This window comes from Aquila chrysaetos, chromosome 4 (genome assembly GCF_900496995.4).
Source record: "Aquila chrysaetos chrysaetos chromosome 4, bAquChr1.4, whole genome shotgun sequence".
NCBI lineage: Eukaryota > Metazoa > Chordata > Aves > Accipitriformes > Accipitridae > Aquila > Aquila chrysaetos.
This window is the reverse complement of record NC_044007.1, coordinates 61696790-61716914: the sequence shown is the minus strand read 5'-3', so window position 1 is coordinate 61716914 and position 20125 is coordinate 61696790. Positions and strand designations below refer to the sequence as shown.

Below are 20125 nucleotides of genomic sequence, written 5' to 3'. Positions count from 1 at the left end.
AGAACATTTTGCTATAGAAAGCAAACCAAGATATAAGATGCAAACTGTTGCCAGTTCAGTTGGATTTAGGAAGTGGTTATATTTGCCAAACAGGTTTGGCATAACGCTAGGCTTATAAAGTCTTCCATCCCTAACCTCACTACTAATTAGGTCACAGTGACAGAAGAAAACTCAGACTACAATAACTGAATAACTGTATAACTGAAGTTATACAGTGTTCTGCCTTGCATATTTTACAATAATAGCAAGGGATTTAATGCCATTAAAAAATTTTACTATTTAAAACATTAAAACAGTTTACTATTGTTTTAGAGACATTTAAAAACTGTGATGAAATCAAAGAATTTTAAATGAGTAAAACGTGGCTCATTCCTCTCTACCATATAAATGTCAAACGTGGCTCTTGGCCATTCCCCCAGCATACATGTGATTTTTGTAACAATATAAATGAGATGCAAATGTTAAACTGCCCTTAATTTACTTCTTTACTTCCTCAAGAGAAAAAATAAGTCTACCTAAGGTATCGGTATTTTAAATGTAATCTTATATAACTGGCAACATGTTGTCATGATGAAAAAATTTACTGAATTTTATTGATACTAAAATAAATTCTAAGCTTACAGAAGGCTTCAGTTTATTGCCACCTATCTTTTATAGCATACTTTTCTTACAGAAATTATTATAAAATTCTAGAGCAGTAATGAAAACTAGTCTTTACTGAGATAGATATACATATATATTTTTAAGATGGATATTATATTATGTCTTATTAACTCTAAACACAAGAAAGGTGCTAATTTGCTTAGCAGCAAATATTGAGAAATTTTAGAAACTATTCACAAAGTGAAAGGAAGAAATTTTTACTGATAATTCTTCATGACCACATGAGAAGAACAGATGGTAGGTGCATACAGATGCTGCTGAAGGGAGATGACTACTGCTCAGTTTCAGGTCTTGAAGTAAACAGTAATCTAATTACCAGCAATGGATTGTCATTGTAATGAGAGTAAACAGTAAAATAAAACTGAAGCATCATAATTTTCAGGAGCAGATGCATGCTCTAATCAAACTAAACAATACTAATTCTTATATGTAAATGTCGATAGTGTCAAGATACGACAACGTATAAAGTGAATTGGTAGGATAGCAGCTACAAGAAATATTTCCTCCCCTTGACAAGCAGACAGCCAAAGATGCCATATGCTATAAAAAGGACACAAAAATTCATACCTCAAAAAAGACCCACACAAAGTATGACTGTAATATAGTCATACTCTAACAGTTATGATTACATATGAAAGGAAATACAGACTTTTGTTAAAGAGAAAAGAAACATAAATATCTGCTAGGAGAAAAGAGTAGAAAATTAAATGAATAATATTATGGAATAATATGTAAGATCACATCATTCTGGTGATCTATTACTCAGCAAATAAATCAGGCTAACAGATATTTTACACACAGTACTTGCTGAAAATACAATCATACTTGAAATTTTTCCTCTCCTATTTTCTTAACCTTTCCTTTGTCAGCTAGAACTCCAGATAAAAATATTAGTGCAATATTGATATACAAATTGTCTTCTAGCTCACTAAGCTTGTATAGGCTTAGTGCTCATTGTTTCTCTTGAAATTTAAATTAATTGAATAGTCAATAATTCATGTTATTATTATTTAAAAAAAACAAACCAAACCAAAACCCAAAACCGTCTTCCATGTTCGTGGAAGTGTTACAAGCAAAATGGACAAGAGAAGGACATTCTTTTGTCTGTGCTTGTTGCTTTGAATGTTTCTTCTGTTGTATTTTGTCCTTTAGTTTGCCACACTGACTGACAGGAGTGATTGGTATAAAAATGTAACTAAGTATTACATCAATCTGCTATCAGTGTTCAATTCCCATTTCAAAAACGTCCATACTTCTGAAAAATGAGTACTATGTCATTCAGCTCTTCATTTTAGACATCTCAGTAATAGCTCCTCATATTAATTTTGAATGACAGCCTCTAATGAAGGGCAACTCCATTAAAATGGAATGGTAAATGTGTTTACCTATGAAATTCATTTAATCATTTTGCAGATGGAACATTTAATCTTGGACCACAGGGAAAAGTGATACAGTAAGCACCATGATTTGGACAGCTGCAGAAATGATGTCTGTTTATTTTGACTACAAGGTAATTGTTTTGTTCAGAACACAAACTCCAGGATGCTTTTTTTTTCCCCCCTTGAGAGGCAAATTCACTTTGCCATGCACCAAGAATCTATATTGACCATAGGAAAGTCTATACAATGATATTGTGTATCTAGCCTCTTGTTCCAGCTCTAGTCTAGACACATATCCATCTTCCCCTTTCCCTCAATGCTAGAGGCAGATATCTTGCTCCCTGACTGTAACAGAAACAGTATTAACCTTAATCCCATTATATGGTACCAGGTATCAGTTTCTAAGTTTCAGCGTTTCTTATAAAAAAAGGGAACTTATATTTTACTCTCACATATTGTGGAAATAATGCCCTCACTTCTTTCACTTTATCAAAGATTTTCCTTCATCTTTTATAGCACTGGACTTTGAAACCTGACTGTGATTCATACTTTCAGTATTTTTAATGAACAGCAGTTGTCATAACCTCTACCAGTGAAAAAAAAAAAATCAAAATGATTTATATAAAAGTTAAGTGATCTTGAACAAATAAAAAATAACATGAAATGAAGAAATAAGTAGATGAAACCCACAGAAAACAGGAAAATAAAAAAATACCTTAGTTTGAGATTACAGCTGGCAAGGTTTAAGGAAGCTCCTGGGCTAAGATAAAAATGCATTGCTTTGACTAAATCAATGGTATTATGCTTGCTTAAACTAGATATGAATTTATCCGTTTCTTTTACTCTGTTCCAATCTTTCAGAATCCTCTTAAAAACTTAGCTTTCCTTTATTGCCATAGAACTGTTGCAAATACCTAGATAGCTGGTATCTCAGAAGCAAACTGTGCTTGTTCCCTCAGACAATATTTTACTGATCATTTGTTCATCAGTAGTTAGCTTCCTCTCAGAAGCTTACCTTATATTGTGTTTAGGTCGGGGACTGTTGTTGAATGCACAGAAGTTCCAACAAAAGAGGTTGCCTGGACAAGTTGCGGAGTCTCTGTTGCTGGAAACATTCAAAGCATTGACTGGGTAAGGCTCTGAGCAACCACGTTAATCCCTGAAGTCAACTCTGCTTTGAGCATAGGGTTGGGCAAGGTATCCTCCTTTTCTTAGGTCCTTTCCAACCTAAATTATTCTGTGATTCCAAAACGGTACTGAAAGTTGGCTGGAATATATAGGTCAGACTAAAATGCAAAACTTCATTTTTCAATTTTCCTTCTGCTGAAAAAGTAGTGATTGTTAAGCACTTTGAAATGTTTGGAAAACACAGCATCTTGATTGATTTTTATTACCACGTATTTTAATCAGAAATAAGACATGATGCTAGATTCTACAACAGAGAATCCTAGGTACATTTAGGTACATTGACTATTTTCTAGTGTGTTATTAAGCATAGTAAGTTCACATGGTTTACATTTAATAGTCTGATTTGAAGAAATATACTGTATTGATAATAAAAAAGAAATGTGGATGATTAATCATTTGCAGCTTAGTTACTCTGCTAACAACTTTAGCTTAAGTATGATGTTTGTAGATTGAGGATCAAAAATTATCAGATTTGAGCCAAGATTTGTATCAGTTGCAATTAATTTGATTTGAAAAATCCTGAAAACATAATTTCATTATCTAAAGTCTACATAGGTTCCAGAACTTCAATTATCTTCCTTATTAATTTCTGAAGGAGAGAGGATTTAAATTTCCAGACACAAGGCATGAATATGAATTTGCTTAGGTAACAGATATAATGTACTAAAAATAATCAGATCTTCTGTTGTACAAACTGAAAAATCTGTTATTTTATGTTTCTAATTGTATGCTATACATTTTACAGTATCTTTACTTTGTATTAAGGAAAAAGAGCAACATAAACAGAATTTACAGAAAAGTGTGATATACAATGTGAACTACAAAGGCAATATTCTTCTTTCAGCATGCTATAAAAATATAGTCTTTCTCTTTTTCTCCCCCTCCCCAAAAGTAAGTCTAGCATCTTTGTTTAGTTCTTAGTCTCTTCTCCTGAATATCCTGAACTAAATTTACTTTTATGCAACAGTCTTTCGAGGATTGTGTTCACAAAACTGCCTTCTTTAAATAGACTTATTTTTATGTTTACCAAGAAGTCTTGTAGACTTTGATCATTTCTGAGAGTAACAACAAAGAAAGAGTAATATAGACACAAAGTGCTTCAAATTCTACTGCAGACATAGAACTCCTTTTCCCAGGATTCTTGTAGAATCAGAAAGCATGGAAATCTTCTGATGAGTACAGACTGAAATATTCACTATGCCCTCTTTTCCCTAAGCAGCAATTTCAGTCCAATAAGGAAAGAGTCTGGGGAAGGAAAGAAAAAAACAAAGAAACCAAAAAACCAAATTGTCTCTGCATGTTTACTAAAAAAAAAAAAAAAATTGATAAAGAAACACTGATCACTAATCTTGATCAGTGGATGAGTAAATGAAAGGGACTACTTACATAAAAAGATGTCATCCAATAAATAGGAGTTAATTTATTATCAGAGGAGCAACATATAGAGCATATGACAGTGTCACATTTAAATAATCCCTTTTAGAATAGAATTGCATTTAATATTTTTATTTATCCATATAATGGCAGCAGTAATAGCATTTTCTCAAAATTTCTCTGCTACCATTTCCCCATATGTCATATCTTCTGATAAGAGCACTAGCCCTAGGCTCCCTGCTGAAACTACTAAAAAAAAAAAGAAACCCGAAACAAAACAAAAAAACCCCCCAAACAATAAAATAAAATAAGCAAGTCCAATTACCGATTCTATGCATTTTACATTACAATGCAAGCAGATTATCTGGTGTTATTTTTACTACAACAGACACCCTTTCGGTTCCTGGCATAAAAATACAGGCAAAACAATGCTAATGAAAAATATTAATATATAAATGAAATGAATGAAGGAATCTGAGTTCTGTTTTTTGACTAACTGTGAAAAGATGGGAATGGACGCATGCTCAGATAACAATGCTGGTTCCTGGAGGGTGTGACATACAGAAAGGAAGCAAGCTAGACCAAAGCCAAGGGAAAAGACTGAGAAAAAATAAATTTGCATTATCAGTGCTTTCAGGTACCAGCCTAGCCTTGAACCTGGATCCTAAAATGGACTTTCTGATTTGGTTCCAGGTTACACATAATTGCTGGAAGTGGCTTGCGTCTAATTAATTGACTATAAAAGCCACTAGAATTTGGTGTGTTTAGAAGTGATGAATTAGGCTCTTCAGAAAAAGAAAATATCGGTAACCAATACTATTCTATGTAATAACAGCAAAATACAGAAGTTCTAGCAATGAGAAACACAACTAAAATTTCTATCACTGCAGAGAAACCTTAGATCTACAGGTTTATACTGCCAAAATTTGAACTTGCAGAGTCATAAAACAGTGTACTGGAATAGATGAGGCTCTCAAAGCACTTACAACCACTTTATCTTCACAATAGACACAAACAGCAAAAGTAATTTATCAGTGAACTAACAGATTGATGTGTTAGAGCAATGAGACTAAAATCCATTTCTTGGAAATACTGTTTCCTAGCACAAAGTAAAGAAGAAAACATGGATAATCAAGCTGTACTGTACAGAACAAATACTGAACTTGGAAACCTTAAACACAAAAGTAAGAGAAGTACGAACATGCAGCAGTTTAGATATATTATGTTTAAATTGTTATGCCATAAACTGCAAAGCAACATTGGCTTTATATACAATGAGCACATTTACGCGAAAATAATGGTCTACAAAAATTGAGGTTGGAAAGCTAGGACAGTGTGAACTACAGCTGAGTCTTGGCAACTAAACCCACAGTATTTAATGCTTTATGAGGGATGCAATAAAAACCCCAAACAATGTAATAATGCTAAAACAGAAATCACCATTAGAAAGGGGGAAAGAAAAACACCATTAATGCATTAAATGAGATAATGTGTTAAATGCACAACATGAAGAAATAACAATGGTTACTGAGGTCTAAACATTTCTTCGTCCTAAGGACTTAAACTGGAATGCAAAAGCACCCTGAAATATACTGAAAACACTATATAACTCAATATTATCCTTTTATGTCAAACAAGGTCTCACTAAAAGGAACCATTAAGTATTAGGGATATGAAAAACACATGGATTACCATTACCTGGGCAAGGCTATTAAACAGGAAAGTGTCAAAATCCATGAAGTCATCAGAACAAATTAGAGTAACTCCTTGTAAATGTAAATTTCAATTCTGAAAAGTTTCATTATAACCAGGACCTTTTTTCCTTGTCATTTATAATCCAGAAAAGCAGACCATAAACCACTGAAGGATTCAGACCTCTTACCCTGAGCAGGAGATGATTCTTTGGTGGCAATTCATTACCCTTAAAGGTTTGGAAAATATATGCTGCTTTTAGGGAGGCCTGGAAAGTCAGCTGTCGCATACATTACGCACAGATGAATTATTTCAGAGGTTAGAACTCAGGCTGTAAAAGATCTAGATTCAATTCCTTCTCTGTCTAAATGGATCTGAACCCACATTTTCCACTTAATGGAACTGTAAGTTACAAAGTAATGTCTAAGTAAAGTAAAATCAATAGACTATGTGTTGGAATATTTTGATTCTGTAATGAATAAATTAAATTCCAGGGCAAGAGTAAATAGGAACTTCATGGCTAATGCTACCCATCTAAGAGGACAGATTCTTTGATTATATATTTCATGAGAAGGACTGTCTTACTATTTTACATGAAATTATTATTTGACTTGAATATAAACAAACAGAAATGGGTAAGGAACTTCAAGTCTGCTCCCTCTTTCCCCAAGGTCTATTTTAAAAAAATATTTTTTCTTGCTAATGAACTGGTATATACCTGGTAAACCAAATGCTTCAGTTAGTTTGATGCAAATTAGAGTGAAGCACATATGGTAATAAACTTTTCTCATCAAAATGCCTGTGACAGGAAAATTAGGAATAAGAATATAGACTATGCTAAAAATTAAAAGTCAAAAAATTAGCTTTATTAATGGGTGAGGGAAGAAATCCCTTGGGAAAAGGTATAAACAAATGGCTTCAGTGGTTTGGACAGAATTACTATGGACAGGTTACTATGTGTATGCACTGTACATTTTTCATGAACTTACAGGGTAATTATGCTTTGCTTTTCTTAGACAGAATTATTCAAGTGTCATGAAAAGTTTTCTTAAAAACAGAAAAAAGAAAACCATTTATATGTTCCTGCTTTTGATCAGAAATATTTCAGTGGAGTACTTAAAGAATATTTTGAATCAATTACAGCCTGTATACTTTTTAAAAGTGTATTTATCAGAAACTGGTTCTAGTTGGTAACCATTAACTTTTTCTTCTAGTGGTTCAGTCATATATGTCATTATAACCATTAATAGTCACATTTCAACAATTATAGGAAAAAAATGTACATCTGTAGGCATGGCACAAACATCATCTTTCACTAATCAGTATATTTGTATTTATGTTTGATAGCAGAGTCAAGTTATGCCTCTGGTTTTCCTTCTTGTTTTTGATAGATGTGAGAATATTGGCATTCAGTTCAACATTACAAATGCAACTTCTTATTATCAGTTAGACAACTGCTAGTTAGTAACCATTAGTTTCAAGCTGGAACCAGATAGTGTTTAGCTAGAGATGCTTAGTACAGTGAGAAGTGACTCTTCACAAAAAAAACCCAAAAACAAAACCCAAACCAAAACCTTCTCTATGAGCTAGATTCAACCCTCTTTTAAGTTGAACACTACTGCCTTCTGGGAAACAGGTGTTTCCTGCAGCTTATGATAAAAAAAATATGTATGTTTGTTATCAAACATTCATATTATTACTTTTATTTGCTTTAAGACAGCATTTTCTGTCATTTACAAGCACCACATTGGTTGTTTCCTTTTATAACATATATGTTCTGCTTACAGGATATACATGAACATGCAGTTTTTCTTTAAATTTCACAAATTTAATTTTAAATCATAAAAAAAGTGATATGTAAATGTACTTTTTTCAAGCTAGAACACCTCTATTAATCTCCATAACTCGTTAGAGGTATGCTGCTTTTCCAAAGCTGCTAAATGCTTTTTTGATCAATTGCAAAGAAGATAGAGCATTTGTAGGATCAGACACAATAAATAATTCCATGTGTAGAACAACAGTGAATATAAATTAAAAAATTACTGAAACAATTCAGCTTGATCATTGTGTTGCTGTATAGTTCATGGAAACATAACAGCGAGTCTAAACCCATGAGGTCCTGAAATGCTTTCTCTCCATGCAATTCTAAAAAAAATATGTAAATACTTTGATACATAAAAGATAATGAAATAATGAAAGGAATTAAAGAGGGCACTCATTAAACATATTAGGGAACATGAAGTGTTCTTATTATCAGACTGACTAGTGCTAATGTAAATGCTGCCTCACTGCAACAATGATTTCAAATAATTTTGTTATATTTTAGAAAAAGCAATTAAGATTTAATGTACAACCTGATTATTCATTCATGAGGCTTGATTAAAACTGATTTTTATTTTAATTCCTTTGTGACAAAGAACTTAACCAGTAGACCATGGAGTTTTTCTTTATGCAGTCTTCCCAGCCAATTCAAGCAATAAACCTGGAAAAAAGTTTATTAAAAAAAAAAAAAAAATCCAAATAGAAAACCCAACCCCTAACACAATTACAAAATTATAGAAAAAGAAGTTTCTTCCTTGCTGAGATTTCTGCTATTTGGGTTTCAAAGCCTACGTTAGTCATAAATCTTTGTCTGCAGGCAGAGGTTTGTAACAAATACTAAACTGAACCCCCATGAACACATCTAAATCTATGCTCGTCTGCTAAACACAGCCATACACTTTGAAGATCAAACATCTTCAGTTAAAATCTGCTCTATTTTATACTGGCATTAAAGACAAAGAACTTTGAAAGACAAATTATTGAATACTCTCTTCTCACCATAAATAACATCCACAGACTCATAACAGCCCTTTCAGAACCTTTTGTTTCTTATTATTCTACTCCAAGTCTTCACTACCTGACTTCTTCATGAGAGGTCTTACTGCGTCTATGATTTTCCATTGTAATAACACCAACGCACAGCAGCATGCCCCCATTTTTCACTAGAACTTTAATTACAATTGGACATCAGCTCTAGATTGCTAAAGATAACATATTATAAAACTTACAGTAAATCTAACACCTTTTGTCTGTTAGGGTAAGTCAAAAGACATTTGCATAAAAATTTCTTTCCTAAAATCTTACCTGAGAGTAAGATACAGAATGAATACAGAAGTTAAAGGAAACAGGAAAGTCCATAGCTTTCAAACATTCCAATACATAGTACTATTCGAAGGTAGTACAGGTTATCATGCTTATTGAAATGTAGCACTGCATATTTGAAGTTCAGCTATTTTTTCCTTTTCTTTCAAATGCTACATAAATGTTACACAAGGAGCCACTATTTTGCATAATGAGATGAATGAGGTAGTCAAAAATAAGTGGAAAAATCATTAATTTAAAGTAAAACCTTTTTTCAGTGATGCATTTCATATTTTCATTGAGAAATCTGGCATAATTTCACTTTCAACTCTCAAAAGAGTTATTTTGGCAGTTTCTATCTAAATTAGTTCAGGTTTTCTATAAAATCATTTAAAAGCAACTTATTACATAAAAGCATTATACATACAGGTTAACATATAAACACCCCCCTTATCCTGCCCCACTCCAAATAGTCTGGAAACTTCAAAAGTTTGCCATATATACTGAGTGAATTCTATAAAAAAATAACCTTTAAGTAATCATGTCTTTATTTTCTCTTCTAAAAATTTCTGTCCATGAAAATACAAATACAATTTCTGAAGTCTGGCTCCAAGTCACAACTGCTACCTTTGTAGGAATTTGAGAAAAGAATAATAACCTTGATCACAACGTTTATTACACATAAGCAAATGTGAAACACAGCAAGTTGAACCATTTTTATATGATTCGCCTTAAAATTTTACACAGTTCAAATGGCTGTATGGGCAGGATTTCAAAAGTCAGGCTCAAAATATATCAAGATAGAGGGGTAACAATCTACTGAGGGAGTAAGAGTACATCAAATGTGAACAGTAAATTATACTGAAGTTCAGAGTTATCTCACAGAGGAAGCAGCATACTAGTCAATGCTCACAGGTCCGTTTCATGGACTCTGACCCTGAGCTCAAGGAAGAAAAATATTTCAGTACACACGTAAAAATATATAAATGGCTGGCTATTAAAAAATAGACTAGTTGGCAGAACAGTGCCCTAATGAGAAAATGGGAATAAAAGTGTTTCTGGGTGATTTATTATCAGCATCCTTTCTAAAATGAGATAAAATGCCTGGAGAGATACACAGCCTACTCCTTGACCTTGCTGAGATACGTCATATGAACTGCAGAACCACAAAGCACATTCTCTAAGGAAACAAATAACATATTTATGATTTACTTGACTTCATTTACTAGAAAAATGGTTAGCTAGTGTTATCATCCTACCCTGTGAATAAAAGTACTTGGGAAAGTTAGTAAGACCACAATGCACCAAGAATTATTGATATATGTAATCCATAGCTGAGTTAGTATTACAAAGAAGGCTTCTACATTGTCAGTGAAAATTAAATCTAAACTTTGAACACATTTATTTCCTTATTTTTTTAATCATGAGCAGAGTTATAGCAAAGAAAGAACACACAGAAAATGTATCCATACAGAGAAACCAAGCCACTATGCAATTCTCAGATATAGTCTAGCCTGCCTATCCTTCCTAGACTCACTGTAAATTTGGTATCACAACACCGTAATATTATTGAATTTTGTTTTGTAAATGCATTAGTAATTTAACTATGATTAGAATTTATGTTTTAGTGCAAGGTTGGGATTCTTTGTTACAGCGAAGTTACAACTAGTTACAGATAAATACAACTCAAACTGAAATGAGCCACTCAAAATATTTTTGTGTTGTTGGTATCAAATGTAGCCAGATTAGATTGTATCAAGATGTTGGAATTAAGATATTAATGTAAATTAAGCATAAGACATATTGCTAAAAGTATCATCTCTGGCTGCCCAGAAAACTATATATATATATGAATTTAACTATTGCGTTGTAAAACTATAACCACCAAGGATTAGAACTATAGGAATATTTGCACAAAACACCTAAAATTTTATTAGGGGTTGGGATTTTTTTTCATGAGTTATTTCTACCTGATCTTTTTACTTTATATTTAAACATCAAAGTTCTACTTATGTAAAACATCAAAGTTCAAAAATCAGCACTTTTCTTTATGCTTAGTGCTACTTCTCCAAAACAATACCAGAGGAGCTTCCCGCCCAAAGCAGAGTATCAGTGCATGTTGTTACCACCAGCTGACTATGAGGACAAGGGTACAGTACACTACAGACACTCCAGACACAGATTCTCATTTCCAGCATGTCTAAACAAGTGCAGAGAAAATTACATGGATATTTTTGTTGGCATTTGGTTCCCAGATGATTGAGCTGGAGCTCACAAAAAGCAACAACCTTTGACTTGATGGAACTTAGTTTTATGCATTTGTTTTATGCACTGGCACAGAGCACTATCTAACTTCCAACAAAGTCAAAATTTCATGAAACAATTCCCATGATATCAAAAGACATCTGATAACTTCTTGTCTTAAAAACCAAACCACCACCACCAACAACAACAAAACCACCAAGAAAATGAGACTGAGAGAATAAGGGGTTACTATCCACTTGCTGCCAGAAGACCATCAGTACAGAAGTAGAGGAACCAGCAAGCTACCATGCAAAACAGAAAGAGGTGTTAACAATCTTCCTTCTCACCTGGAATGAAAATTTACATTTGGAAAAAATAAAAGAAGAAAACAAAAGGAAAAGAGAAGGAAAGAGGGGGGAAGAGGGGGAGAGAAAAAGAGGCTGAGAAAGTGGTTGGCTGTAATATCTTTTTTCCTTCCCAAAATCACAAATAAGAAATTCAGATTTGGAGTGGCCTCCAACAATAAAATGTAAAGATGTGCTGAGAGAAACTTCATGCTAAAGATTTTAGAACCTAGCAGGCTTAATTTTTACAGATTGACTCAGGAAAGTTATTTTACCTTAAACACTTGATGTAACTGTAATTATCACAACCTCAGTGATTTTTAAGTCCTTCGGGAATATTTATACCCTGAAGTGCTAAAATTACAGCTGAATTTAAATCCCAACTGTTCTCGATGTTACAGAAGTGTATAATAAGGAGTATTTCATAGTCTAAAAAGACAAGAAATTAAAATGAAGAGACAAAGAGAGGATGCAGAAGGGGGAAGAACAGGCCCAGTGAAGAAGTTATTGATCCAAAATCTACTGCAGAGTGACTGGCAGAGAACAGCGTGTCCCAAATCCTAGTCTAATCAGTTTACTGGTAACCCAGAGCAGTAACATTCATGTCACCAAAGGGAAACAGTGATTTCATTATATAATGAATATATCTTATCCAGTAGACACATATAGTTACACATAATGAGAAATGGAAAGAATATTATATTGAGTAATACTCTTCTCATATATAAAACCATTGCTTTTTCTTTTTGACATCACTATGCTTTAGCTGAATCTTTCAAAGTCATTTAGCTTGAAAGTAACAGGGACCTGCCTTTGCCTAAATATCGCAGCAGCTCTAAGGGAGGCTTTTTAGTTTTATGCAGATTTTATGAGCTCAGACACTCTTCAATACCATCCTCAGTAACAAAATGTCACCTTTTTGACATCAAAAGCCAAATTTATTACAGGTATGCTGATTCACATCTTTACTGGGAAGCTGAAGTCTGTTTTCCTTGGGAACACTACAAAGTGAAACCAATGCTAAAATACTGTCAGAGACTAAATGAGAGGAGGTAATGACCACAGGCAAGATCCTGTCTAAAGGCTAAACTGTGAACAACTTCCATCAAGAAAAAGTTACTTCAATCGAAAGTGGAATGTAAAATTCCTCTAAATGAAATCAGTGGATGAAAACATTTACTTAGGACTTTAAACTTAGTCTAGTTAAGGGTAATGTGCAAGAGTAGGTTAAAATTTGCATATCAACTTTGTCCCTTACAATCTGATTCCTTGAACTGAAGCTATTATTCCAGTAAATCTAGTGGGCATTTGTCCTGGTTTCAGCTGGGATAGAGTTCATTGTCTTCCTAATAGCTGGTACAGTGCTGTGTTTTGAGTTCAGTATGAGAAGAATGTTGATAACACCGATGTTTTCAGTTGTTGCTAAGTAGTGTTTAGGCTAAAGTCAAGGATTTTTCAGCTTCTCATGCCCAGCCAGCAAGAAGGCTGGAGGGGCACAAGAAGTTGGCACAGGACACAGCCAGGGCAGCTGACCCAAACTGGCCAACAGGGTATTCCATACCGTGTGACGTCACATCTAGTGTAGGAACTGGGGGAGTGGGGGCGGGGGGATCACCACTCGGGGACTAACTGTGCATCGATCGGGGGGTGGTGAGCAATTGCATTGTGCATCACTTGTATATTTTAATCCTTTTACTATTACTGTTGTCATTTTATTAGTGTTATCATTATCATTATTAGTTTCTTCTTTTCTGTTCTATTAAACCGTTCTTATCTCAACCCATGAGTTTTGCTTCTTTTTCCCGATTTTCTCCCCCATCCCACTGGGTGGCGGGGAGTGAGTGAGCAGCTGCGTGGTGCTTAGTTGCTGGCTGGGGTTAAACCACGACAGCATTAAAAGTAATCTTTTTGAAAAAATTCTTTAATTTGTTTTAAATATAAATCACAAAAAAATTAAAAATTTTCAGCCAAAGTTGGAAAGATCTCTGAAGTAGCCTAGACTTCTAAAACAATTTTAATTTGTATCAAAAATGAATAACCACTCATACTCTTAATCTAAATCATATCTGTGTTTCTTACATACTGTCAATTGGTTTTATGGTGTTAGGTAATAGGTGAAATCTATTATCCAAAGGTGAAAAAAGAAATATGTTGTCATAAAAAGGTCTTCAGAAGGTTTGAAGATTCTCCTTCTGAAATGCATGATGGTAGTTTACTTGGCTGCTCTTAAGACTCAGAGGAAAGCAAATTCAACATGATATTCTCTTTTAATGAAGACACTGTTGCATACTTATTTAAGCATCCGGATTCTTTCTTGACATAATATCTTCTCCTCACTATTAACTGAATTTAAGATGCTTAGTAGTGTTTAGTTGGCTGCATGGCAACAACAGGACATTTTCACCAGAAAAACTGTAGAAAATATCTTGGACTGGTTGGCAGTGTAGGAATATATTTAAAAATTTGAAATAATTGAATTTATAGGAAGCAGCAGACAAGTGTTAAACACAGTGCTTAACTGTAGTAATTCTATGAGCATAATGCAACATAACTAATATCCTACAAATCTTATGAAAAATAATTTTTAATGAAAAAATAATTCTTTATATTAAAAAGATACTTAATTCTGCTGGAATGGTATATTTTGAAGCTATGTACAAAGTCTAAGGCAGTCATAGCCATAAAATTCTCTACTTATCTTAATAGCTACATAATGTTCTGTGACAATTAATCCTGTAAATTGTTTATTGGGACTTCATAACTCCATGTTATGTAACTTAACATTTGCAGGAATATTTATTCTTTGATTCTGGCTATTCTATTGAAACTCAATAACATCACACAAAAAATTACACCTTGGGTGCTAAAGAATCACTATTGCAGAAAAAAAAATCCTCAAGAGTTTGAAAAAGCAGTCTGCAATATTTGTTTTTTCAATGCCTAAATAAAAATGCCAACACATTACAATGCATAATATTTAAATTTATTCCTTTTTCTTGAAATGGTGAATTTCTGTTCTATGATCACATTTTTTAACGTAAGACCATTATTAGACTATACAGTCACTGATTTCTTTATGAATATTATTCAGCAGAAGAAAAGAATAGTAAAGAAATAAGCCTTTTTTTTTTTCTTTTAGATGTACCTAAGGTATTTCACCTATGTGTATTTGTTTAGGTAAAAACAGTATTGTAGTATTGCACACCTTTCTTTAATATTGTTCCATAGTTACACATAGCACTACAAAATAAATAAATGACAATATACAGATAAATTGTTTGGAAAGGGATGTTTTTACATTCAGGGTAACCATGGATACAGAAAACAGCTGGTCATTAAAAGCTCATGGAACTGAATAACTCCAGCAGTAGCCCAAATTTTTATTGCAACCCTGCATTTTCAAATACAATCCCATCTGCTGACATGGATATAGAGGTCTCCTGTGTGGTTTGCAGCTTTTCCAATACCTGCACATTCTGTCAGAAGTACACTCAGACCCCACAAAGATGTCTGCCAATTTTAGTATATGAATTAACATTTTCTTCGTTATTGAATCCATATACCTTCAACTATCCTAAGAAGGTAACACCACAAAAGCAACAAGAATATTGCATTTAAGAGCTTACCTGTTTACTTGTGGTAACTGGTTTCTGTAACGTGGCTGGCAGCATTGGCATTAAAAAACTTCACATAACCAGCTGCTCTGCTGTTTTGTAAAGTAGGGGCAAATAACTAAAAGGATATTTACAAATGGAGTAAATGTTAAATCTTTTTGATTTAACACATTGCTAATTGTCTCCTTAACAAAGCAGCTTTCATTCAGAAGGCTTAATCTGTAGGAGGTCTGTAGCATTCAGACTTTGCTAAAGCTGCAAAGTACATAAACATGCTGTTAAAAAGAAAAGAGCAGCTGTTAATTTTGCTGTATCACAAATACATTTGTACTACCATCACACAATGCTATTTCCCTGACCTTTCATTGCTTACTGTTCTTAATATCCATCTCTGTCAAAAACATGCTGTCATGTTTATTAAGATGATATTGGATTATGAGGTAAACATTTGGACTTCATACAGAACATCGACAGAAAACAGAAAAAAACAACAAAGTAGTGCTACTTAAGAATAAAGCAGCTGGCCATTGCATTGCATCCAATAGATTGAAATCAATTCTGAGTGTGATAACACAAATGACACCAAATTTTGAAGTAAATTGGAAGGTTTATACAATGTTATTTGATGTGGCCAAGCCATGTTTATGCAATTCAAGTATGCTACAATAAACTCAATATGATGACTGGGTGTATTTCTGTGACAATGCAGGAGAGCCTGCTCAGTCCTAGGGTCAGCTATAACCTGTAGAAAAAACAGGTTTGTCTGGACCAATGTTTATGCTTGCATGAAGCCAAGTCAAGTTTCCTGGAGAGGTTTTTTGAAGGCTATTACATTTCTCCATCAGGATATTATTCCAGAACATTTTCATTCTAATTAACTTCCTGGAAAATTGAATGGTCATATTACCCAAGAGAAGCTTAGCTTCAGTATTTGTTATTATTATATTATATTATTCTATCTAAGAATCAACACTCCTTATCCAGCCTAAGACTTTTTCAAGGTTGTACTCTTCTATTAAGTAGCAAACCAATTATTAACTGGGTTACCACAAAGGGATATACTTTGAAGAGTCAGACTTGTCTATTATCATTTTCCACATCAACTTCCTTTTGGTTAGTCTTTCATTATCATGCAATTTATTTTTAATACCAGTTACGTATCATCTATGCCAAATACCTTTATTTTCTCCAGAAACAATTAGGAACAGCATCTATAGGTACAACTTGTGTACGAAGAGCCCAATTATCTATCCCTCATGAAGATCCTTCTCCAGAAGCATGATATTCTTTTTTCTTTCAACAATACCACTGTTTGCTTGTACTTTGTCTTAACATTGTGTCGTAGTGCATTTCTTTCCCCCTCTCTGGGCTGATTTACGAACTCGGGAAGTCTCACTAGGCCTTAGCATAAATGTAATGAGTCGGACAGTTAAACATCTCTTGACGGTACCTGGAATTCTCACACGGCTAAGACAGGGAGTCATGTGGACTGTCTCAAGGACTCCCGCTGTCCAGTGAAAACAAAAAACGAAAGTAGAGATAACTAGTTCTCTCATAACAACCTTGAGACATCCCAGCCCTCCCTGAAAACCTTGGAGCATCCCGTATCTGAATCTTAAGTCTTTCTCTGACAGCCCCAGAGTCTTCCTTATCTGAATCGTAACTCAGGTAAAATGGTACCAGGGCAGCTGGAATCCCGGTAATTTACTGACCACTAAAGCCAATCATCTCCTGAATCTATAAGCAGCGGTACTAAGTGAGACACTTTTTGTTCTCCTGGACCACAGTGGGCTGCGACCAGCATCTCCCTCTGAGCAGGGGATGCCTCTCAGAGCTCGCAAACTTTTGTTTGCAAAGATTGGAGGTCTGTTGCTGAAAGCCAACAACACTTGGGCTGATACTCTCCGCTCCTTGAGACCCAACCCTTCACCTGTTGAGAAAGATGCTGAAGCATTTGACATGAATGTTTTCACAGAACTCGAGGGGAATTTTTAACAGGTATACCTTTTTTACTTGCTTACTTACTCTTAGTGCCTTTATGCATGTGTGTGTACTAACCTGAATATTCTATAGCAAGTATATTACAAGTTATTGCTTTTCAAATCTATACTTAAATTACTGTTGTGAACTTTATTCCACTGTGAATGAATCTCAGGCTGCTATTATACTCATAATCTCTTTAGATATAAACCGTTGACCAAGTCTGGGACTAGGAGTTGATTGAGCTGCACCTAGACTCTGACAGGAGTTTAGAAAGCAATGGGGTCTTCTCTGAACCTTGTGACTCAACGGGAGGGTCTCCCTTACCCTTTTTACATTCCCAATCTCTGTAAAAATCGTGAGAAATTAATTCTAACTCAATTTTCTTTGTATATTTCTCTTTTTTTTTAACCCATTGCATTTTTGGTCTCTGTATACCTAATTTTAGTCTGTTTCTAACTTAATTTTCCTGTGTGCATTTCATCCATTTACTAAGTAATAGAGTGAACCTTGCCATTGAATTCTGTGAAGTCACACTTTTATATAAATTCCTATTCAATCATTTTTATTTTGCTGATACCATTAGAAATGATTCTTAAGCTGTCCAAACCACTCCCTTTCGTGACACATTGTTACATCTGACCCTAAACCCAGCATTTTAGATTTGAAAGACAGATGCAAAATAGAAAAATAATAATAATAAAAAAATTAACTGTAACTATTGCTGTAAACTGCAAAGCAAATCATTGTATAGTGCACCTTCACTTAATCTACCTATTTTAACATTACCATTGAGACCCAACTGTTAGTGTCATCTATACGCTTTTCAAATGCCTAAACTGAACTTGCAGATTTTCTTTTGCTTCTCTCTGCTTACGCAGGCACTGTTGTAGCTTTTGAATCTAATTTAGCAAAACATCAAGCTGAAAATAAATAGACTGATTTTCAAATATCCTAAGTACATTTTTGCTTTGATGTTAGTTATAATGCAAAGTAACATCCAAGAGTATTTGAAGCTGTTCTCTCTACATGTACACGTTTCACTTTTTAAAATGTTTAACTTCAAAGAGTAGTATTCTGCTTTGCATGCCTTAAATTAAAGTTGTCAGATTTTATAGCATATATATCATTGTACTGTATATTCTAGGCTATACACAGAAATCTCATTGTCTTAGCTACCTTGAAATTCTGCCATTAAAATGTTATGTGACACTTTATGGACAACAGAACATTACATACAACTTTCCCTCTAATCACAGACAAGGACATTTCTTTATCTTAACATATTTCTCCAGGTTGTGTGCCACTGCCAATAAAATATGTCACAAGACTGGAAATGCAATATAATACAGAAATGGTTTAGAAATAAGCCACATATAACTTTCATTCCAGAACAGTAATTTGCACCCTATGAAACCCCTGCAATGAAAAACTAATAATGGATGAAACTCTTTTTTTCTGTTTTTGATAAATAAACACCTGATGTATGACCAGCATTTTGTAAAGGCTTCATCAAAAAAGTTCTGTCTGAGCTTGAGCTGATTTCAGTGCTCCATGGCTTTGTGTACTTGCAGAAAATTGTTGACAGCCTGAGGCATGTATTCTTACTCTGAAGAACAAAAATCAGCCTCAAAGGGAGAAGTGAATATAATATGGCAATTAAGTTTCAAAAAGGCATAACCTGGGGCGTCAAAATCTTGCATTTATATTTCTGAAAATAATTCTGAGTGCATTGATGTGTATGCATACCCATAGTGGTAAGATTTATTAACTTAACATAGAGGAAAAGCTTTTAATGAGAGGATTGACATTATGGCTCAGTTACAGTTCTGATTCAGGAACATCTTTGCAATCAGTATCAAGCCACTTGTAAAATATTCTGATTCTTTTCTAGACGAAGGCAGTAGAATACAATGATTGGCATCCTGAATTATTTCTTATTGGTTAACAATATGTAATTTTGTCCAAAATAATTCAAGAGCATTTCATAATTTGTCATATTACATAAAAATGTCATAAAATACAATTTATGAAAACATGTCTTATTGAAAATGGAAACAAAAATGTTTGATATGCCTAAATAAAAAAATTTTGGTTTAGTTCTCTGAACTGACATGAAATTATGTATATTAAATTAGTTTCAAAAATATTGATTTTCTGGAATGGTACTCAATCATAGGTTAGTATGTTCTGTTTAATCAGACTATATGTGTTACTCAGCATTACATGAGACAAACTTGCATCACAGGAAATATGATTCAGCCATGAATAATGTCCCATACTGGAAAAGTGACTTGAAATACAATTTTAAGTGGAAAGAAAACTTATATTTCTGTTCAGCTTTCATTCCAATAGTTGCTAAAAAGAAATAATTTGTATATGATAAATATATTTAAAACAAGGACCATAATCTGAAAAAATGAAATGCCATTGAATAAACTGTTCTCCAGGACTTCCAGATCTATTCTTATATTCTTATGACTCCATACAAAAATAGCACATTTTTCAGTTACTATGATTGTAC

At 33.7% G+C, this 20125-nt stretch overlaps 1 protein-coding gene across 3 annotated transcripts in view; it reads right to left on the bottom strand.

The window, feature by feature from the left end:
• Positions 1-20125, bottom strand: part of CCDC102B (coiled-coil domain containing 102B) — a 174737-nt gene that overhangs the window by 36577 nt on the left and 118035 nt on the right. Inside the window, exon 7 of one of the 3 annotated variants that reach the window (XM_041123225.1) lies at positions 4156-4475. The exons of the other annotated variants lie outside the window; for them this stretch is intronic. Within the exon in view, the coding sequence (XP_040979159.1) occupies positions 4455-4475 (21 nt within the window). The 3' untranslated portion in view covers positions 4156-4454. Of the gene's footprint in view, positions 1-4155; positions 4476-20125 lie in introns of those variants that run through there. 3 annotated transcript variants of the gene reach the window in all.